This window comes from Miniopterus natalensis, chromosome 1, assembly GCF_054644295.1.
Source record: "Miniopterus natalensis isolate mMinNat1 chromosome 1, mMinNat1.hap1, whole genome shotgun sequence".
In the NCBI taxonomy this organism is placed as follows: domain Eukaryota; kingdom Metazoa; phylum Chordata; class Mammalia; order Chiroptera; family Miniopteridae; genus Miniopterus; species Miniopterus natalensis.
Window position 1 is genome coordinate 69,494,501 of NC_142081.1, and position 21,955 is coordinate 69,516,455.

The 21,955-nt window shown below is 53.4% G+C and overlaps 2 protein-coding genes across 2 annotated transcripts; one reads left to right on the forward strand and one right to left on the reverse strand.

Moving 5' to 3' along the window:
- Positions 1–2,889: 2,889 nt before the first annotated feature.
- On the forward strand, positions 2,890–3,939 carry LTB4R (leukotriene B4 receptor). The gene has a single exon (XM_016205785.2). The coding sequence runs from the start codon at positions 2,905–2,907 to the stop codon at positions 3,937–3,939; it is 1,035 nt and encodes a 344-aa protein (XP_016061271.2). The 5' UTR covers positions 2,890–2,904.
- A 704-nt stretch (positions 3,940–4,643) lies between these two features.
- ADCY4 (adenylate cyclase 4) lies at positions 4,644–21,317 on the reverse strand. The gene is made up of 25 exons (XM_087823186.1): positions 21,139–21,317; positions 19,738–19,935; positions 19,452–19,613; positions 18,669–18,818; positions 18,102–18,250; positions 17,914–18,025; positions 17,084–17,211; positions 16,776–16,934; positions 16,387–16,519; positions 16,021–16,194; positions 13,234–13,277; positions 13,006–13,092; positions 12,740–12,809; positions 12,308–12,405; positions 11,256–11,340; positions 11,025–11,162; positions 10,293–10,400; positions 9,854–10,038; positions 9,564–9,648; positions 8,933–9,091; positions 6,904–7,050; positions 6,496–6,603; positions 6,277–6,391; positions 5,843–5,967; positions 4,644–5,759 (listed from the first exon to the last, which is right to left on the reverse strand). Exons 1-25 carry the CDS (start codon positions 21,295–21,297, stop codon positions 5,607–5,609), a joined length of 3,231 nt encoding a protein of 1,076 aa, XP_087679312.1. The 5' UTR covers positions 21,298–21,317; the 3' UTR covers positions 4,644–5,606.
- Between the last annotated feature and the right edge of the window lie 638 nt (positions 21,318–21,955).

The window sequence follows — 21,955 nt, forward strand, 5'->3', positions numbered from 1 at the left end:
GTGGGGATGGGATTCATTCTCTGGAGTCTATAAGAGCCAAGGAGGCAGGAGGTCTAACCCTGGGAACTGGAAGTCAATCTGAGGGGTTCAAAAGGAAAGTTCTCCTGTCTGCCTTGTGGTTGACCCAATGGGGGAAGGGCCCTGGGTGTCTGAGAGTATCTTCCTCTTTGAATTCAACTCTCCCCCAAAGGTCATCTGACTCAAAAGGAGTGGGCACTTGCTCATCCAGAGCACATTTGGGTGTTGGAGATGAGAGAGTATGAGGCATGGTGTGGAGACTGGAGGACAGGAAGAATTTTTTAGGGAGGTACCACTTCTTTCTCCTTTTTCTCACTGCCAAGTCTTGACTCCTCCCAAGACTGCTAGCTGTTCCTCACCTGTCCTCCCCAATACTCCCCAGCCCCCATCTTTTGGAATTTCTTTACCTCTAGGCCTCAAAACTGTTCTGGATCCTGATACTTCTGAATTTGGGGGTGCAGGATGGGATTCTTTTTAGGGGACATCCACTTGCACACACATGTGGTCACTAGGGTGAGCAACTCAACCTGGTTTGCCCAAGACTTTCCCAGTTTTAGCAGTGCACATCTCTTATCCCTGTCCCCTTAGTCCCTGGAAGCCTAGATATGTGTAAGTTCTGGTCAACCTACCCATTACCCCAAGTTCTGCTTTAGTGACTGTTCACACCACCCAGGCAGAGCCAAGAGATAGCCAAGGAAACCCGGTCCTCAGGGTCACACCAGGGCCACCAAAACTGGGGCTGGAGTGGAGCTTTGGACTTGGGGGACAGGTATGCTTAGAGTGTCTAGTCTGGGGTGAAGGAAGAAAGGTCATTGACTGAGATGGATGTGGGGAGCAGCTTGGGAGAGGAGGCAACCACAGTCCAGTTTGTGTCAGAAGGAGCCTCTGGTTGACCCTGGAGCTGTTTCTGCAGAGGCTCCTTCCTGTCCTCCCGCACCGGGGAAGAGTCCCTAACTTCCTCTGGTACATATTTCCCGACTCACACCCCATCTGTGGTAAGAAAGCCCTTCCTCAACCCTGCCTGCTTGTTGTGGGATCAATCCATTTCTTTTCATCATATCCTCTACCTGACAGCTACTGGGTGAACTCTGCTCTGGCTTTTCTCAAAGCAGAGAAAGTGGGGGCACTGCAAAGGGCAAGGAACTTCCATGACCACTATTACACTCTGCAAATTTCCTGAGCGTGGCAGAGTTGGAAGGGAAGCAGGAAGGCTCATGGTCAGGTTGAAGGGAAGACTGTTCAGTGCTTAGCTTCTGCAGGAAGAGTGACCCTTTCCATGGCCCTGGTTTCCCACTCCCTCATGCCTGTTCCCATGCTCAGCCTCCAGTTCCTCTGTGTGTCTAAGGTGGGACTGGACAGTTGGCTGTGGGAAGGTAGGAAAAAGGTGGCACTGACCTCCTTGCCCAGTGCCCAGATTTTAAATCCAAACTCATGTGTCAGAGTAGCCACGTGGAAAGCACAAGTTAAGTGGTTGGCAAGGGGAAGAAATTGGTATTCTGTGTGATACTAATGAGACTCTTTGAACTTTGGCTTCTATTAAGAGAAGGGAAAATTGATTAACCTAGAGTGGAACCAATCCTTTTAAGTGAGGAGAGGGATTGGGGTGCTGGAAGAGGGACTTCTTCCCACAACTCCACTCATGGCTTGAATCCAAGCCAAGCACAAGGTGCTGGTGACCTCTTTAGGTCATGATGTTACAACCCAAACCTGGACCTTAACCACAGCTCTAACCTACATTTCTTATTACTCTAAAAATCGACTTGTTCACACGAACTGTAAATATACTCAACATTTTGCCCTCTCAATCTGAGCCCATTTCCCCTCTCTGGCTTCCCTCCCTCCTCCTCCGGTATGACACAATTTATTACTCTGTTCAGTTATCCAGTCTAGACCTGCATATGCGGCCACACCCCAGCCTACCCACTCCTGAGTCCCTCTTTCCTCTCTCCTTTCCCCTTCTTGGGCTCTTTTCATCTGCCCCCCTCCCCCAAGGGTCCTCCTCTCTGCTTGCCTCTTCTGGACCACAAAGACTATCCTTCCTCCTAGTGAAAGTGGCCGGTAGGAGTTTCAGCCCCACCCTCAGGAAGATGTGTCTTCCCCCTCCCCTGCTCTGTGGTACTTCCTCTCTGGCTGACTTCGCTGACGGCACCCAGACCTGGGGCCAGACCCCTGGCACTGAGACAGATCTGGGGATAAGCTACACCATTCTGCTCCGACCCTGGGATTGGCACCAGCTTACAACCACTACCCAGCAAAGCCTGTAAGTAAGGATCGTGGGAGTAAGAGAGATGGTGGAGGGGTGGGGTGCAGCCACGAGAGAAGGTGCAAAGGAATTTCCAAAGAGAGCCTGACCAGTGGTAAAAGGACTTGGGAGGATTTGTTTGCCTCTCCTCTTCATGAACTCCTTCCCATCCCTGTTATTTCTGGTGAACCCTGGGCATCTTTGGGGAGAGTGGGTAGGGGATTGGAGGACGTCAGGGGGATTGAGGGGGCTTAGCACCTGGCAAGGGACAGAGGAGTTAGCCTTTTAAGGGATGCAGCATTGGTAAGGAAATCCCTCCAGTTTGGCTCTGAGTTTGAGGGTCTCCAAAGGGAAGAAGGCAGAAAGGGTTCAGAAATGCTACCGCTGTTGTCGCTGTGTATTTTGCAATTGGGTCTGTGGGCAGGAAGGGGCCCTGCAGCTCAGTTAGGAAATCAGTCTTTCTACTCGGCCAGGTCCCCTAAGACAGGTCAGCTGGCGGTGAGAGGGCAGTATATTGCAAAGGTGCATCTGCTGCTGATCTGGAGAAGGACGAGAGTGCTCAGGTTAGGTGTGTCCGAGGTGTCCGGAACCCCTTGGACCCTTACCCTCATACACATGTCCACCTCACCCTCCAGATCCTTGCCATGGCCACGAACACTACATCTTCTGCAGCACCCTCCTCGCTAGGGGTCATGACTATCACCCTACTGTCAGTGGCTCTGGCTGTGGGACTCCCGGGCAACAGTTTTGTGGTGTGGAGCATCCTGGTAAAGATGCGAAAGCGCTCTGTCACTGCGCTGCTGGTGCTGCACTTGGCCCTGGCTGACTTGGCCGTATTGCTCACCGCCCCCTTTTTCCTCCACTCTGTGGCCCGAGGCACCTGGACCTTTGGCGTGGCCGCCTGCCGCCTGTTTCACTATGTCTGCGGAGTCAGCATGTACGCCAGCGTCCTGCTCATCACGGCCATGAGTCTGGACCGCTCGCTGGCCGTGGCCCGCCCCTTCGTGTCCCAGAAGCTGCGCACCAAGGCTGTTGCCTGGTGGCTGCTGGCAGGCATCTGGGTAGGGTCAGTGCTGCTGGCCACGCCCGTCATCGTCTACCGCACCGTGATACAGACCAACGAAAGCCTGGTCTGCTTCCCAAAATACGACGGCCTGAGACAAAAGGCCTTCCACCTGCTCTTCGAGGCAATCACCGGCTTCCTGCTGCCCTTCCTGGCCGTGGTGGCCAGCTACTCCGACATCGGGCGCCGGCTGCGCGCCCGGCGCTTCCGCCGCAGCCGCCGCACCGGCCGCCTGGTGGCGCTCATCATCCTCACCTTCGCCGCGTTCTGGCTGCCGTACCACGCGGTGAACTTGATCGAGGCCGGGCGCGCGCTGGCGGGCAAGACCGCCGCGTCGGGGCCGGCGGGGCAGCGGCTGTACCTGGCGCGCAGAGTGCTGATCGCGCTGGCCTTCCTGAGCAGCAGCGTGAACCCCGTGCTGTACGCGTGCGCCGGGGGCAGCCTGCTGCGCTTGGCCGGCGTGGGCTTCGTCGCCAAGCTCTTGGAAGGCACCGGCTCGGAGGCGTCCAGCACCCGGCGCGGGGGCACCCTGGGCCAGACGTTGAAGGGCGCCCCGGCACCCCCTGAGCCTGGCCCAGCCGAGAGCCTCACTGTTTCCACCAACCCTCTCCAGTGAAGAGAACCGAAGCCGCCCGGGGGGGAGGGGTGGCGGTGGAAGAACACTCGCTTTCTTCCTGGTGGAATGACCCCACCCTGCCCTGACCCAATTCTGCACCTCGAGGAGAAAGCAGAAGGCGTGTGGGGGTGGAGGGGAAGAAAAGGGAGGGGAGGGGCAAGTAAGGGCAGAGTCAGAGCCTGGGCGGCTTTGCAATTAAAACTGAAGTCTGAAATTGGGTTAATCGTGTGTGTGGGACATGTGTATTATGGGGGATTGGGGTGCTCCTGGGTGCCTTTATGGGGCTCCGTCGCGACGGTTGAGAGGCACATTTTTTAGTTTCCCATGATTTTCAATTTTGGAAGGGACACAAAGACAGACGTAGAAATGAACTTCTATTCGGAGGCAGGTAGCTTGCAGATCATACTGAGAACAACACAGGCTTGCAGATTCCTGATGGAGCTGACCAGGGAAGACCACCCATGTGGGTTCATCACGCCAGACTGGGTTTGGCCCACTTTCTGAGAAAATTTAGCACCGGCTGTGGGACCTCTACCCCCAGGCTAGTGATAGTTATCATTGTTACCATGACTCCAACTTCCTGCTAGTAACCTTCATCCTCTCAGTGAGAGGTATTCTAGAGGATTGCCTCCCTTCCCTCCATCTACCAAGGAGGCCTCACTTTAGAACTAAGTCAGCAGATCTTATCCCCTAGAACTCATGTCAGCATTTTCTAGCCCCCAGAACACACTCTGGCACAGGGTGGAGCTGAGGGCACTCTGTGACCTAGTCACCCTTAGGAAATTAAGGTTCCCCAAAGTGAAAGGTATGAGTCATTCCCTTCTAGGGATGACTGTTGTCTTAGAGCCTCCATGCTGACAGTATTTTAGGAAGATGGTAGCAGCAGTGGCAGTGTTGTACTTTTTGAATCTTTTCCATAAAAAGAAAGAAAGAGCGAATAGGAGAGAAATAAAAAATACATGTGCAACATCTGCAACAAAGCTAACATGTCAAGATGTCCCTCATGGACCCCAAAATATAGAAAGTGGGAATGAACTGTGGATGTTTCGAGACCCACATAATATTAACAGAAGGATGCAGAAGGAAGGAAGGGGGCATCTGAGGGGCCTGAGAACAGGTGAAACCCTAAACTGCTTACAGGTCCTCACTGGAAAGCATCGTGGGTCAATTTTAGAACTACAGCTGAAATGGGGAGGGACCTAATAGATTATTTCCAAGGCCTCTCACCCACACTGCGTAGTAAGCAGATAATAAGTGTTTATTTAGTGTTTGTTGAATGAATAAAGGTCAAATGACATTTTTCCTTGAGATTCCTTCCAATATTTGTGGATGGAGAACGGGAAAGGACAAGTCCTTGTTTTGAGTCATGTGGCTAAAATTCTTCATACTTCCAAGGTTTACAAAATACTAGAATCAGGTTGACAGGCACGCAGGGAGGCTGAGGCAGTTCTCTTCCCAAGCTTGTGAAAAGAATCACTCCCTTCCACACAGTCATGCTCATGCTTGCACACACACAAACACATGATTTGGCCTGGGAAAAAGCAGTCCTGCTGAGAGGCAAGGAGGTGATTCCAGAAGCTATACCAGCAGCTTCTGACATCAATTGGCTCCAGACATACCAGTCTCTTTATCGAGGATTTTCAAGGTGAAGAGTAGGGAATGGGTTCTCAGCCTAGGGTAGCTGAGGGAGGTCCAACTCGTGTCAAATCTGTGTTCAGGAAGTAGGTGCATAGCTGCCCTTTGCCTTTGACCTTGATAACACCTCTGCTGTAGCAGGTGTAGCCTAAGGACTGCAGGGCCCGGGCTGTCTCCTCAGTCACCTGCAATTAGAAGAGCGTGAAGGAGTATGGGGATGGCCTTAATCTTATCCACTGCCCCCATGCCTCCAATGTGGCTCCCTCACTTGGATCTTGCCCAGGACTCCTGTACTCTCCATGCGACTGGCGACATTCACTGTGTTGCCCCAGATGTCATATTGTGGTTTCTGGGCCCCTATCACTCCGGCCACTACAGGTCCGTGGTTCAACCCTGACAAGAGGTAAAAATGGGAGAGATTTGAGGAGGGGGTGGGGGAAGAAAAAGCTCAAGGAACTAGGGAGAAGGGTCTGGGGACCTTAGAAGAAAGGAGTGTGGGGCTGGAGGAGTGTGGTGTAGGGAAGGGGGTAGGTGCGCCTCATAGCTCCCTGGCCAAGCAGCTTCAAGCTCCATCTCAAGGGGTGAGTCTGAAGGGAGGAACAGGGTTGAGCTGGGGAGCAGCTAACAAAGGACTTGGGGGAAGGAGAGCTTGGGAAGATGAGGAGGAGGTCCTAGACTGCCCCAGCAAGGGAATGCCCTTACCCACACGCAAGCGGAAGTTGTTGAATGAGTGCTTGTTGATAACGTCCAACTTAGACCCAAGGGCCACTGCAAATTCCACCATGGTGCCGAGGTGGCTGCAGCTTCGCTCAGCATCCTGGCAATGGGCCGGCCACCAGAATGGGTCAATGAGGGCACAGGATTAAGGCCCACCAATGAGAGCCCAGGTGAGAGTTGGTAGGTAAGGAAGGAATGCTGTACCTGCTGTGCATCTTGTCCAGAGGTGGCATTTAAACCTGTAGCTGCCATGTAGGTGCTGCCGATGGTTTTGATCTTCTCCACCCCACTGAACTTGGGCTTAGAAAGCAGCTGTATAGAGAGGAGGCTGTGTCCCCTGTCTCTTTTGCTTTCTCCCTCCTCTCTCCCCAAAGCCCAGCCCCAGGCCTTTGGAGGCTAAAGGATCAGTTATGTGCTCAGGGATGGTGGCAGGAGGGCGTTGGTAGTGAACAGAGCTGCTGGAGAAGGCAGAGCTAGAGCATCAGAGAAGGAGTGGGAAGCCTCGAGAGGGCAAAATGGGCCTCATGGTCAGAAGAACAAAGTAGAAGGAGGGACTGGTGGGAAATTCTGGAATCCCAGACATAGGATCTGGGGGGCCCTTGGAGTTATCACCTCATCAAAATCAGCAATGATCTCATTGAGCAGCCGCAGACACTCTAGCCCCTCATGGTTGATGTTGGATTCAGAGTAAAACTCTTTGAAGTCTGGGACTGAGGCGAAGAGGACACAAACACACTCGTAGGACTGGTGATAGAGGTCCTGGGAGGGTGAGAGCTTGGGGTGAGGCACTAAGCCATGGTCTCCCCCTGCCTGTCCTCGTGTCCCGATGCCTTTCCCTCTGAGTAAGAAGGATTAGGAAGGAAGGGGAGAAGGAGGGCCAAGTTACCCTAGGGATGCGACTCAGAAGTCAAAGATTGGGTCTCATTGTGATTCCAGGAGAGACAGAGATTTGGGGTCAAGATCGCCTCACAGCAACGTAAAAGGAGTCACCTCTAGAACTGGGACCATGTCAATGGGAATTATCTTTATATCCTATCTATTGCCAAAAGGTGTTAAGTGAGTTAAATCCACTTATAAAGATCTACAATTTGCAAGAAAAAAAATAAAAAGCAATAATAGGGAAAATGAGGCAAAGAGAAAATAAAGGTAAGATGGTGAAGAAAAGATGAAATCAGATCTGAGATTGGTTGGCTAAATGGATGCCATGTTAGTCCTAAATTCTTACTCGGAGCTTTCTAGAGCCAATGTGGACACAGAAATAGGATCAGTTACAAGATACACAGTGTCTATAAGAGAAGAAACCAGAAATAGAGCTACTTCTGATCTTGAGAGCAGAGAGCAGCTGGTGGGGCATATTGCTGTGAAAGAGGCCCTGGACTGTTTCTTTCAACACCCCTCAATACAGGCCAAGAGCATTTCCATAGCAGAAGATGAAGTGGTAGTGGTACAAGTAAGATGGTACAAATATGTGGGTGACCTTCTGATGAGCTGACTGTAGCAAGATATTTGAGGATCTAGAGCAGCATCATGCACTAGAAGTTTCTGTGGTGATGGAAATGTTCCATATATGTGCTGTCTAGTATGGTGGCCACTAGCCACATGCAGCTGTTGAGCACATGAAATGAGGCCAGTATGACTGAAGAACTGAATTTTCTTTCTTTCTCTCCCTACTCCCTCTCTCTCTTCCTTTTGATACAGGTTTACCTAAAGACCTGAAAATTACACAGCACACCTGAGGCCACACAGCGAGGTCATGGGTAGAGAGAGAGAGACAGAGCCCATGGGCCTGGGCCTAGGATTCTGCCTTCATTGGGGTTAAAAGTGGAGGCCTAAGATTTCTCAGGTTCACCTGTTTTTTAAAAATTTGTCAATTACAGTTGACATTCAATATTATTTTATATTAGTTTCAAGTGTACAGCATGGGGTAGACATTTATGTAATTTATGAACTGATTCCCCCAATAAGTCTAGTCTCCACCTGGCACCATACATAGTTATTACAATATTATTGACTATATTCCATATGCTGTACCTTACATCACCATGACTATTTTGTAACTACTTATTTGTACATCTTAATACTTTCACCTTTTTCACCCAGTCCCCCAAGTCCCCTCCCATCTGGGCAATCATCAGTTTGTTCTCTGTATCTGTAAGTCTGTTTCTGTTTTGTTTGTCATTTGTTCTTTAGATTCTACATATCAATGAAATCATATGGTATTTGTCTTTCTCTGTCTGACTTATTTCACTTAGCATAGTATCCTCTAAGTCAATCCATGTTGTTGCATGAATTTTCCATTTAATTAATTTGAAGTTAAGTGACCCCACATGGCTAATGGCTACCATACAGTCTAGAAAGATGGGTGGACTGTGTCCTCCAGACAACTCTCCTCAACACCTGACAAAGGCTCTGAAAGTATGGAGTGGTGATGGATTAGAGAGGACACTCTTTCTAAGAATTTGGAACACAGAGATTCTATGCTCACCAAAAACAGAGCCTAAGATCTTGTGAAAATAGGAGGCACCTGACAAGGATATGGAGGAGCTTGGGAGTCTAGAGAAGCTGGGCTAAGGGCCAAGGCTTTCATCCAAAATTAGTTCCTATGGTGTCTGAAGCTCAGGAGTCAGGGCTAGAGAGTCACCTCATTGCGCCGGTTCTGGCCAATAAACTGGGGGGCCACATGTGCAGGGAGCACATTCTCCAAGAGCAGCCGAGTCAGATTCTCCATCATCTCTGTCTCCTCCCGCTCCTGCCTCAGCTTCTTCTTCCACAGGAAATCCAGGCGGCAATAATACTCATTCTGGAGAGGGTTACCGGGGGCCATGGGGAGACAGAGTACAGGGGAAACAGCAGATCCTGAGTGTTCACCCCACCCCCCCGATTCCATGATGCCTAAAACCACCCCACCTCACAGTTTAGAGATAAAGCTTAACATGCAACTAGCCTTGGGGAGACTACCTTGAAACTAGATTCAAAGTAGGGTGGGAAGAATTGACAGCAACTTTTTTCTTAAGCATGGGCTTTCCTAGATTGGTAGTGGGAGGGAGGAGGGAAGAGGGAGGAGAAAATTTGAGGGCACTCTCCTTAGGGAGCAAAGGAGAAAGAAAGGGGATAAGAGATTTGGCTTAGAAGCTTTCAATGGGTACACCACTTGGACTCAACCCTGGAGAGACCAGATTAAGGAAAGGGTAAGAGAGACCAAGTCACAAATACAGGGACCTCCGCCACACCCTTCATAAGGCGGCCCTGGAAGGCCAAGCTGGGCGACTTACCTGCCGAGCCAAGACAAGGAGTGTGAAGAAGAAGATGAAGAAGGAGATGGCTCCCATCAGTTTGGGCTCCTTCAGCACCCCTGGCCTAAAGAGGCCATGATCAGGGTTGTCTCCTGTCCTGTCCCTTCACCATAGCCTCCCCCTGCCCCTAGTGCCTATCGAGTCCTCGGCCTCCCTCCTGCTTTTGCCCTGTGGGTAGTTCAGGTCAGGGAAGTGAGGACAGTTCTGCCCTGTCCCATCTCACCCAGTCCCAGAGGGCCCGGGCACCCTTCTCCAGCAGCCATGCGCACCTGGAGTCCAAGGAGCCCAGATAGAGGCGGGCGACCAGGCAGTCGGACAGCCAGGCGTGGGAGTGCAGGAAGAGGCAGCAGGAGGCCACCAGCCATAGCAGGAGCAGCAGCAGCTTCAGTTCGAAACTCATGTGCAGAAAAAGGGAGCAGGAGAGGAAACCCAGCACGCAGCAGTGCATGGAGTACTGTGGGGCCAAGCAGGCTGGTCAGGAGGTGGGACATGTCCTATAGGCAGGGGTAGGGAGATACCTGAGGGCCCCTGTTCTATCCCTCCCGGGTCCTATCTAGGGGGCAGGTGGTGTCATATGCACAAACACACACCAAATGTGACTTATGTCTGTCCCAATTCACAGGATGGAGTGTTCTTCAATTCAGGAGGTAGGGGAGGAACCAAGGAAAGTTCTGGAGAAGGAGATTCAGGGCTGTTCAGGACACTCACTGGAATGCTGATGAGAGGCAGGGACCCAGGGAGCTCCCAGGAGAGGTTGAAATTCATGGAGGACACATTGAAAGCCTGAAAATGGCAGTTCGATGTTGCTGGTAAGAACTGCAGAAGGAGACAAGAAGCTGAGGTTGTCAGACAGCTCCTTGGGCACAATGGTGGCTTGTGCTGGGTTTCAGCTGACCCAGCAATAAGTCAGGGCCAGACTCCTCCAAAGGAGCAGATTCCATTATTTCTGGTTGGTGAGGGCCCTCACTGGTGGGGGTGAGCAGGGATTAGGGGAGTGGGTGTCATGAGCACTAGACTGCCAAGGATCCACTGTGTGATCTCTTGCCAGCCACTCAACCTCTTCGGGCCTGAGTTTCTTCTTCTTGGCTGGGGGGTGATTCCTCAGGTGCCTTTCAGGGATAGAATTCTAGGAACGATTCTAAGTTCTGAAAAATCAGCCAAACTCTACTACAAAATTACAGTGAGTGAGCTAAGTAATGATGAACTGCCTACATTAAAAAAAAAAAAAAAAAGATAGGAAGGATGTCCACCACAGTGTTAGCAATGATTATGCCCAGATGGTAGATCGTGGGTGACTGTCATTTTTTTCATTACTTGTCCAACAGTTTCAGCATCCCCTGACCTTAGTCTAGCTGTCCTCCCAAATCCAAGGGTCCCCTTTCAGCCTTGGCAGGCTCAGCATGCCCTGATGGGGGTGCATAGGGCCCCCTCTGCCCTCACCAGGCTGGTAATGGCCATGGTAAAGATGAGGAGGATGGTGGCAGTGCCCAGGGCAACTCGCAGTCCGGGCCGTGTGGCCACCAGGCCAGACAGTGTGGGCAGCCAGTGCAGCATCTTAGGGCCTTTCAAGACACACATCTGTGGAAAGAGCATGGGAGTCTTAGCCATGGGACAGGAGCAGATCATGGTCAGAGCCCCAGCTCTCCACTTCCGCCCCACAGCCCACCTCACCGTCAGGTGCTCTGAGAAGCAGACGAAGAGGAGGAGGAGGAAGAGGAGGAAGGTGATGCTATAGGTGATGGCCAGAGCTGGGGGCCTAAAGGGAGACAAGAGTGAGGCCTTGAAGAACAACAGTAGGCTCCCTGTGTGCGGGAGGGTTGCTATATCTTCTGGTTGGAAGACATGGGGAGAAGTGGTTCTGGTGATCTGAACTGGCTGCCAGTGGGGTCTAGGCTGATAAAAGACATTACATGATGACATGGGAAAGCCGAGTGGTCTAGAGCAGTGTTTGGGGGAGGACAGGAACTAATAAGGTAAGAACAATATTGGCAGGGGGCAGGGGCCTCACAAAAGCAGCTGAGGCTGCATCAGATTGGTCTCCTGGCCTTCGGGCCAAAGCTCTTTCACCTGGCTGAGTGGTTGTTGTTTTTTAAAAAATCTTCACCTGAGGGTTTCCATTGATTTTTAGAAAGAGTGGAAGGAGGGGGAGAAGGAGAGAGAGAGAGAAACATCGACGTGAGAGAGACACATTGGTTGATTGCCTCCTGCACACCCCTAACTGGGGATGGGGTTTGAACCTGCAACCAAGGTACCTGCCCTTGACTGGGAATTGAACCAGATACCCTTAGGTCTGCAGGCCAGTGCTCTAACTACCGAGCCAAACCGGATAGGGGCTGGCTGAGTTTTAAATAAGTCCTCACCCCTCCTAGCAGTGGACTGGGAGTGAGGACCTACTTTCTATGTTTGTATACTATGAGATTTGGGCTTCTCAGTGGGAAGAAAACCTCCCACTGAAGGAAACCTCCTTCATGGGAATGTTGTTAGAATCAAGAGACAGGCATGTGAAAATGCTCGGGTCCACAGGATGTAGAAAATCCACAGGATGTATGACAGTAAGTTGGGAGCAGTGATTATCATGGTTCCCAGAACACATATTTCCATTTCCTCTGTGGGTTAGTGCCAAGGAAAAGTAGGCAAAAGAAGAAAGTGGGCCTCGGGGATCAGAAAGAACAAGAGGGTCCATTGTTTGAAAGTCAGGGCTTCCTTTTCTGGGGCTCTCTTACCTGTTTGTCACCAGCATCTGGATGATGAAGTTGGAGAGAAAAACCAGGAAGGTGCAGGCTGCGTAGTATTTGAAGGCGGGGAGTGCAGAGAGTCGATACTGGAAGGGAGGGGGTCAGGGTGGAGACAGGGTCACTAGTGCTGCTCATGAGCTTGAAGGTATCAATCTCAGGCAAGGAGTGGGTCCCCCAGCCTCACGGTCCGGTCCTTCAGTTCAGTCCCAGGTAGCAGCTATGGGTTCTCCAAGGAGTTGCCCTCCCCTCTCCCATCACCACTCAGTAATTCAATCTACGGGGAGACTTTCCTTTTAGAGAGAAACACAAGCCCCTCCATCACCTCCAGGATCACAAATTGAGCAGCCCTGGGGAGGGGAGATGGGACCACAGGGCATCCTCTGATGCCCCCCCCCCCACCGGCCACCATGCGCAGCCCACCTCTTTCTCCATTTCCTTCTCTCGAAAGTACAGGGTCAGTGGGTTGAAGTCCTTTGACTGCTTCCACTGTCTGGTGGGAGGGTGGGGGGCAGTGAGCCCCAGAGAGGAAAGAGCAGGGCAGGAGGGAATGGTCAGGTGAGTCTTTCCTCAGCCTGGAGCAGGAAAGACCCTCCCTTCCCTCCAGGTCATCAGCGGGAGCACCACCCTTGCCCTACCACAGGAGCCCAGGGCCTCCAGCCCTCCCAGCCCTCTTCTGTTCTCCATACTTCTGAGAGTTGAGCTGTTCGATGACCTGGAAGAACTTGGCATCCCCAGTGTCCAGTTCATCATCTAGTCCCCGGGGTGTACGGCTCCTGCACAGTGAAAGCCTGGCTTGTCACCATGGAGACCCTCCAAAGCATCTGGGCAAAGCAGCAGCAACCCCCACCCCCACCCAAAGATGGAGGTAGGTCACCCAGGCAGCCCCACTGTCAAAAGTGCTTGGGCCTCCTCACCGGTCCAGGCTCCACTGGGGGCTGGAGGAAGCCAGGGCCTTCTCCTGTTGGGAGGACACGGGGAGAGGAGAAGATGGGAAGATGGTGAGCGTCCCTGGAAGCTCTCTGCAGTGAGGCCTACATCTTTGACCTTGAGCATTTGATCTGGCTGTTTCCCCTGCCTCTAAGGACTTTCTCTCTGGCCACCAAATCCCACCTGCTCTTAAGGGGAAGTTCAAACCACATTTACTCCTTAAATGTTCCTCCTGCTTCTTCATTTTATTATTATTTTAAAAAATTTTTATAGGAGCTTATTTGAGCCAAAATGATGAATATGCCAGGGGACAAGATCTCAACCCCCCTCCTGACTCTTTAGATGCCCAGGGTCTTTATATTCTGATTTCCTCATAGTTAGCTTTTATTACAGACAAGGCAACCCTGTATCTACCATAGGCTGGAGTCACTGTTTGTTCCTTGTGTCTCATTTTCCCAAAGGACCACACCATGCCAAAGTCAGGGACTTTTCTATCACCCTAGGGTGCCAAAAAATCCTTACTGGTGTGACCGGAAGTGACAATACAGGAAATTCTGACTCCTCTGACTTTTTGTGATGGTCAGGCTTAGCTGGGAGGTAGTGGGGGGTGGAAAACAAAAAATGGAGAAGGGAAAAAGAAAGAGAAACAAACTTGGTTGCAGTCATTCTGTTCTGCACCTTAAGGCCTGTGCAGTGTGTGCAGAGATAAAATGAACAGCAGCTGAACAGGTGAGGACAAGCACCAAGGAAGAGGGTGAAACACAGCTACGCCCAGGGCAAGAAGTGCGGTGACCTTCTTCCCCGATACCCTGGGCTCATGTGAAGGAAACAGGTCACAGGGGCTACATCACCCCCCTCAGTCAAAACCTTATGTATGTGAGAGGAGAGGGAGAGACCGGGACCGACAGAGACAGAAAGATTGAGAGGCAAGTTCCAGGTGTGAGCCCATCTCTGCATCTCTGCCTGGGTCTAAGTTTTTTCAAACTTCCTACCTGCCCCCCCCCCCCCCCCCCCCCCCCCCCCCCCCCCCCGGCAATGCCTGTAAGTTATTTGAAGGCCAGGAAAACACCTTGTATTCAATTCTGTCTTCTCAAGAACTAGCCTAGAGCCTTCCACAAAGGAGACGCTGAAAACTGTGGAAGGAAGGCCTGGATGAATGGGACCTACTAGCAGAAAGCTTCCCCCCTCCCCCCGCACAGTTGCACACTGTTTGAGAGTAAGCCAACTGGGAGTCTCAGGGCTTCTAACATGCAACTGGGACCCTGGAACTTCAGGGGCTGAGAGGTGAATTTCTGGGCTGGTGAGGTCCTGCCTATAAAACAAGGGGCTCCTACACCTCCACCGTGATACTTCTTAGCCTGTGCCTTAGTGGGGGTTGGGAAGGTCTGGCATGGGTTCTGGGGGACATCCCCACAGCGGGGATTGCACCCAATGTTGTCTCACTTCCCTGGGCTCCCAGCAACACCCCCTTTTACTCCTTCCTCACCCTGGGGTCCTCATCCTGCAATAGTCAGCTCAGTCAGCTGGGTCTTTGGTTCTTCCTTTTTCTTCCTCCTGCCAGCTTAGCCTTTCTGGCCTCTCTTCTACCCTATGTTGAGGCTTGAAATTAAGTGCTCAGCCTGGCCGGGGATGGCTCAGCGGTTGAGGGTTGACCTAGGATCCAGGCGATCGGGGTTCGATTCCCGGTCAGGGCACATGCCTGGGTTGTGGGCTCGATCAATGACTCTCTCATCATTGATGTTTCTATGTCACTCTCTCCCTCTCCTTTCCTCTCTCTGAAATCAATAAAGATATATTTTTAAAAAAAAGAATTTAAGTGCTCAACTGCCAATGTCCCCTCACTCCCCAGTGGTCACTGCACTCCGGCCTGCTCTCCTGCTGAATGGGAAAGGAGGAGAATGGGGCATGGAAAGGGTACTCTGAGTCAACCCATAAATCCAACCAGGTTTGCTAGTAGACAAGATTCTAGGAAGATCTGCAAAAGGTGGCTGGGAATGCCTATCAGGTTTGGGGAAGATCAGGGAAGATGGAAGAGAGCAGGCAGAGGAAACTAATCCTGGGGTAAGCCTTTAGGGACACAGCCTGGCCCCCTGAATGAGGGTTCTCTACACCCATCATCAAGCACCATCCCCAAGAGCTGGAGGTAGGAGAGATCCAGGCTCGGCCACCAGCTGGGGGTCAGTGATTACCTGAAGGTGCTATGCATAGGATTAGCCAGTAATTGGCCCTGCCCTAGCTTCCCCTAGACAAGGGGCAGGCCCACTCCCTCCCCTACCTCCCCTGCCTCCTTCAGGGTGACTTCCTTCCTCAAAGCCATGTGAGATTTTCACTATCACCTCATTTCATCTGTGTACAACTGCTGAAGAATAGGGGCAACAACCAATTGCCCCACCTTCCCAGTCTTAGTGGGGATTGAAGAAGAGAGCATGTAGTCACAGGAACTGAGTTAAAAAGAGACATTTCCTGGTGGGGATGGGTGTGAGCACTGGCTTCAGAGTCTGGAGGAACTGGGGTACCAGGGGAAGGGGCTTCCTGAGTGGGGGTTGGGGAGCATTGGATATGGTGTCTATGGGAATCTCTTCTCTGCAGTGACCTCAGAGAGCAGTCATCTTTGCCCTTTCTCTGGAAAGAAGGGCAAGGAAGGTCCTGAGTCAGTGACTGGGGTGACTAGAGAGCTTAGGACCTTGGGATGTCATCAGGTGACTGATGGGGGAGGGGGGAGGCTGGGAATGGGCAGTGGGGCAGGTTTATGTAAGTGCTGGAGGTGAACATACCGGGAGAGGAGTGGAGGTGGACACAGGGCTCTCTACGTGGCTCAGGTGGGCAAAAGGCTTGGCTGCACCCCAGGATTCCAGGTAGCGGGTCATCAGCAGTGATGGACGCATCTTGGGACCCTCGAGAGAGGACAGCAGCTCTCCTGCAGTGCCCTTTTCCTCCTCCTCCTCTGCCTGGGGCATATGAGGGCTCACAGTCAGGGCTACAAACCCCCACTCTCCCCACTCCCCTCTAAGGCTGGTGTCCCCTCCCCTGCCACATGCACACCAGGACCCAGGAACTCAACCTCTGGCATAGAAGAGACCAGGCCTGTGGCTGTGGGTGGACAGGGTGGGCCAGCCTTGGGTTCCAGGTTGGGCTTTTACCCGGGGGTCGATGACCAGGTATGTAGGCTCCCCTAGCTCCCGGAGGTATGGGTCCCGGTGCTCCACGGCCGCATCCTCCACGGCGTAAGCTCCTGCCAGCAGGGCCAGGGTAGCCCCTGTGATATGCACTCGTCTGGAAGGAGGGGACCGTGGGAGTTAGAAAGAGGGCCTCCAGCCTCTCGTTTCTTTCCAGGATCATTCCTGAAGGTGTGACTTCAAGCAAGGCCCTGTGCTACAGGAGGTCTCTCCCGGCTTCCCTCCCTGCACCCCAGGATCTCCCTGAGCCCCACATGGGACTGTGCTCATTTTAAGGAGCTATGAAGAGGGAGGCAGCAGGGGGAAGACCTGGTTGGCCTCTTGCTGTAGCCTCCTGGAACCCCGGGTCTCACCCTGGCACGCCACCCGCCTCCATGTGGTTGGCCAGTGTGACGTCGTGAGACCAGACATCATACTGCCACTTCTGCAGTCCGATGACCCCACAGAGCACGCTGCCCGAGTGCACACCCACGCGCATGTTGATATCCACACCGGTGGCCGCTCGTAGTTTCCTGAGCAGGATGTGGGGGGGACAATCTGAGTGCAATCTTCAGCCCTACCCGGGCCATACCCCTCCCTTTCTCCAGGAAACTTCCACTACCCTGCCTGCTCCTCTCCCACACCCATCCCTCAGCACTCCTGCCCGCCCCCTTGAGCTGACCTGATGGCCCGGCACATGTCCAGCCCCATGCGCACGCAGTTGATGGCGTGGTCTGGTAGGGAGAGGGGCAGCCCGGAGACACAGTAGTAACAGTCTCCCAGGATCTTGATCCGCATGCATTCATGCTCCTGGGAGTGTGTGTGCCGGGGTGGGGAGAGGGGCACCCAGTTAGAGGCCAGTGGAGGCAGGAGGAAGTTAGGAAAAGCTGGAGCAAATGTGGTGTTCCTCAGCAACCTCTGATGTTGGGAGTATCTAGGTCAGATCTAGGGATTCCCTTAACTTGATATGGGGATGCCTCAGGTCTCCCATGCAGGTGTCTTTCTCAGAAGTTTCCCAAGGGTTGGGATGTTTGAGGCTCTCCCCAGCTTTGGCATGTGTAGGGTGTATTCAGATTTGAGCCTATAAAAGTAGCCTCAGAACTGAGGTTTGTTGGGTGAGAGATCCAAGATGAAGTTGCTTGGGGGCATCCTTGGGGTTTAAACAGGTGGCTGGGCCAGAGATTTCCCTGGGAAGGGCCTCCTAAGGTTAGAGCATCTCAATACTAGGTTTGGCTGTAGTGTCCAAAGACACCTATATTGGGGTCTTGAGCATATTTGGGGTGCTGTGGTTGGGGCATCTGTGGAGATGTTAAGAGGTCTCTCCGGACTTGAGGTATGTGGCGAGTGGCTCCATAACTGGGATGTTTGCAAGGGTTTCCTACTTTCAGTGGTGTATCTGGAAGCCCACATGGGCTCTGAAGTGGGAGTGGGGTCTTATAAGTTAGGAACTGCCCTTGGAACAGGTTCTCCAGAGAGGAGTGTTTGAAGCTGGGGAGAGAGGCCCCCTTTTACCTTGGCGATCTGGTCGAACTTGCCAAAGAGCTCATTGAGCATGAGCACCAACTCTTTTGGGGAGCACTCACTGGCCAGCCGTGTGAAGCCCACTATGTCAGCATACAGCACGCTGGGGAGGGCAGACTAGTCAGTGGGGCCATGGTCTCAGCCCATGCTCCCTCCCCTCCAGCCGTCCTTGCCCATACCTGACTCCCTGGTGCCTCTTGACATAGAGGCTGTGGAAGTTGTTGGTGCTCTCTGGCCTTGACCCCTGTCCAGACTGCAGCCGTGCCATGATCTCTGCCTTCATCTCTTGGGCCAAGTAGGCAGGAAGGATGGACAAGAGAAGGTGTTCCTGGGGGAGGCCACTATGAGAACCAACCCTCTTGCACCCTAAAGCCAGGAGCCCAGCTCCCCAAACCACTAGAAGCCTACACCCTTCCCCAGACCCACTAGGTGTTCCCCTGGGCGCTGTCCCAGGTCCTCCCTGCCACAGTACCCCATCCTGCACTGATCACCTTAGGGACTGAACCCCCAGCACCAATATTGGAATTAGAGTTCGTTTAGTGTCATAAGGTCCTAAAGGGCTTTAACAAACTTCAATTTGTTTGAACCTCCCAGCAACCTTCCAAGGAGGGCAACAGCCACTTTTGACAAAGGAGGAAATACAAGTGACAAGCCTAGTCATTCAGCTGTGAAGGAGCCTGGTTGTATGATCTAAGTAACCCCTTTCTAGGAGCCCAGGTCCCTCCGGGTCCCCAGTACTGGCGAACCTGGTGCTTCTTCTCTGTGTCCAGCCGCCGGCGCGAGTGCAGGGAACTAAGTGCCTCTCGGAAGGTGGCGCGCAGTGCGCGCTCCATCAGCGCCTTGTGGTACGCTCCAGCCACATTCCCGCACAGGAATAACACCGCGTTTGCTGCCAACTGTGGGTGAGGGTCAGCCTTAGGGGGCGCTAGACCCAGGTAAGGGTGAGGGTGTCTATGTGTGTAGCTGGAGTTGCTCTCCAAAGGGGCTGGAGGAGACACTACCATTAGAGACCCAAGTATCTGGAGTCAATGAGTGCCACACAGTGGGATCCATAGATGGAGCTTCTCCCCAAACCCCCACCTTCCTCCTCCTCCAGACTCTTGGCTGCTGTTACCAACATGGCTTCTTAGGTCTAGAAACCTTTGTACATACTTCTCCTCTGTCTGAAATACCACTCCATCACCTCCCCCCTGCCTCCCAAAACACATCACAGCACAAAACTACTCAAGCTCCAATTTTTGCATTCTCTGTGAGGGTTCTATCATCTACATCTGTCCCCACCACCCTGGTCCCCTAAATCCCTTCCTTTGGGGCGCAGACCCTCTTCTGGTATCTGCAGGCATAGCACTGCTCTGGTGTACCAGCTACACCAGGCAAAGTGCAGATCTATCTGTGTCTGTGCCCTGCTCCCAGCATTGCATCCTGCCATGGAGTCACAGCTCATCACAGGGTTGGTGAATACCCTGATGAACCAAGTAGTGCCCAGCAGAGCTGGGCTTAGGTGCAGCCTGTTCTAATTGCATGCTTACCTGCGGCAGCAGTGCGGGTCTTGAGTCCAGTTGAGGCCCAAGATACAGCCCGAGGACCAGCAGGTGTGAGAGTGAGGAGGCGAGGCCTGCAGCGGTGGCCTCCCGCATGCCCAAGGGCAACATGGCATACGTAGTGAAGATGACAAAGAGGAAAAAGGACACCTGGGGGAGGAGAGTGGGAAGCTGCAGGCTGACACTGCTGCTCTGCTCGTTACTGGTGTCCTGGGTGCAAGTTTGAGGCCCAGGTGTCCCTCTTCCCCCCTACTCCATCTGCCTTTCCTCTCACCTGGTCCCAGGCGCTCACCACACCCCCGGTGAACAGGAAGCCATGGCCTAGTGCCAGCAGCGCTGCCCACACGAGGCCTGAGAGGGGGCGCGTCCAGCGCTGCAGTCGCTGCTCGCAGGAAGCCAGGCCCAGCAGCAGGGAGAAGCCTCCGAGCGCACACAGCACTGTGGTCAGGAAGCCCGGGTCTGAGGCCAGCTCCTGTGGGGAGGGGCATGTGTGAAGCTTGGAGAGCTCATCCAAGAAGAGAAAGAATGGGCAGCCCCTCAGTCCAGTTCTGAAAAGGGTTTCAAACCCAAGTACAAAAAGGTGCAGGGCAGCTCCACTTGCCATTCATATTAGGTTGAACCATATGAATTACTAATAATCTTTTTAATCTACAGAGCTGGCAATCTCATATGGTTCACCCTAATATCTCACTTGCATGCTGCAGAGACCACTCAGCCAGAGGCCATCTACCCAGAAGTTCTGGCTCTGGCCCTATACTGACCATTTGTGTATCTGTGATCATTCTGAGTCTCTGTTTTCTCATCTGTCAAATAGGAATCATAGCACCAGCCTGGGGCTCGGAAGCAAGTAAAAAATCCTAGCTCACAGAAGGCACTGAGAAATGAGTTTATCCAAATCTGATCAATTTGCTCCGGAGATTCCCTGCCCCAGGGCACATGGTTCCCGTTTCCTGGCCCTGCGAAGCAGTGCTTTGGCAGCAGGTGGCGCCAGAAATGCCCCTGCCTCCAGGAGCTACTTCTTGCCACCCTCCTGAGGGCGCTGAAGTCCAGCTGGTGTCTTCACCCTTTACCCCATCCCTTCGTGGACTCTGAGGTGGATCTGCAAGGACTGGTTGCTCCAGTGGTTTTCCCCACCTTGCCTCCGAAGAGTGAGAAGAAAACTTGGAGCAGGATGTTTCCAGAATTGGAATTAAAGGCCTCCTTCCTCCTTCCCCCCAAAAAACCTGGAAATGGGTTTATTTTGGAACTAAATGAGAGCAGGATGGAGGGTGCCTTCTGGGAGTCTGTGGGTACAAACACAGCCCCTAACTGGGAAAGAAAACTGGGTTCCCACCAGGCCCAGTGTAATCCCTGCCCCTTCCCCCAGGGGAAATTGGAAAATCCAGTGTTGGATTTATTCTAGAACTAGTACATCAAAGAAGCTCATAAGGTCTGTCAGTACCCTGAGAGAAACTGGAAGCATCCAGGGCTCAGTTACCTCCCTGTGTAGGCCCAGAGACTGTGGCCCACAGAGGTGAAGTGACTTGTCCAGGGTCACTATAGTTCCTAGCCACCTTCAGCACTTCTTTCCTGGGTCCCAGCAAAGTAAGCGCATGGAAAAGAAGACTCCACAAGTCTCAGCACGGAAAATGCCCCTTGGGCAGCGACCCTCCCATACCCCAGAGGCCCCGCTCACCCTGCCGCTGGCCCAGGCGACAGTAAGCAGCGCCAGGAGTGCGCAGAGCACGATCACCAGGAGCAGGAGCAGGAGTGGGTACTGCTGGCTCAGGCTATAGTAGGTCTCATAGAAGAGGTCTTCGCTGGGCGGCGGCCGGGGACTGAAGAGTCGGGCCATGGTCTCCGCCGTCCTGCGCTGCACCGCGGGCAGGCAGGCCCTGGGTCTGCGGAGGGTCGTCGTCCGGTTACCGCCTGCGGCCCCAGCCAGCCCCAACTGCGCCTCTCTCTCTCTCCCACCCGGTGCAGGCCCCTTCCATCCCCGCCCCCAACCTCGCCGCAATCCGGTCGCCCTCCAGGCACGGGCTGTGGCTCCCAGTGTTCTCCCAGCTGGCGGTGAGGGCACTGCCCAGTCCTTCATTCCTCCTCCCGCAAGCCCGGCCTGCGGAGGTGCCGGAGCAGAAGCCTCACCTCCAGGAGTACAGAATTTGGGGTGGAAGAAACGGGTTCCCTCAATTCCCCAACTCACCGCCTGCGAGGCTGCTGCAGCTGAGCGTGCGAGGCGCGGGCGGGAGTCCCCGGGGCCAGTGGCGGAGTCACAGCTCCCTGCAAAGTTAGTGGACCAGAGCCCCGGGCGACGGGCGCTTCCCTTCCGGCGCCGGAGGCCCCCCTCCCGCTTCCCCGACGAAACAGCCCGGCCCTTCCCGTGCGGGAGCGGGACTCCCGGGGCCCCCTCCCCCACTCTGATGGTCTCTCCCAAGCTCCCGCCTTCCCGCTTCAGCCCCGTCTGGGAAGGAGCGGGCGGGCTACGAGGCGGACGCGAGGGCATGGGGTGGGCC

Coding starts and splice junctions, on each gene's coding strand:
- LTB4R (XM_016205785.2), top strand. CDS start 2,905: ATGGCCACGAACACTACATCTTCTGCAGCACCCTCCTCGCTAGGGGTC.
- ADCY4 (XM_087823186.1), bottom strand. CDS start 21,297: ATGGCCCGACTCTTCAGTCCCCGGCCGCCGCCCAGCGAAGACCTCTTC. Junction 19,936..21,138: donor TCGCCTGGGCCAGCGGCAGG/GTGAGCGGGGCC, acceptor CCCTCCCCACAG/GAGCTGGCCTCAGACCCGGG. Junction 6,392..6,495: donor CTGGACAAGATGCACAGCAG/GTACAGCATTCC, acceptor GCCCATTGCCAG/GATGCTGAGCGAAGCTGCAG.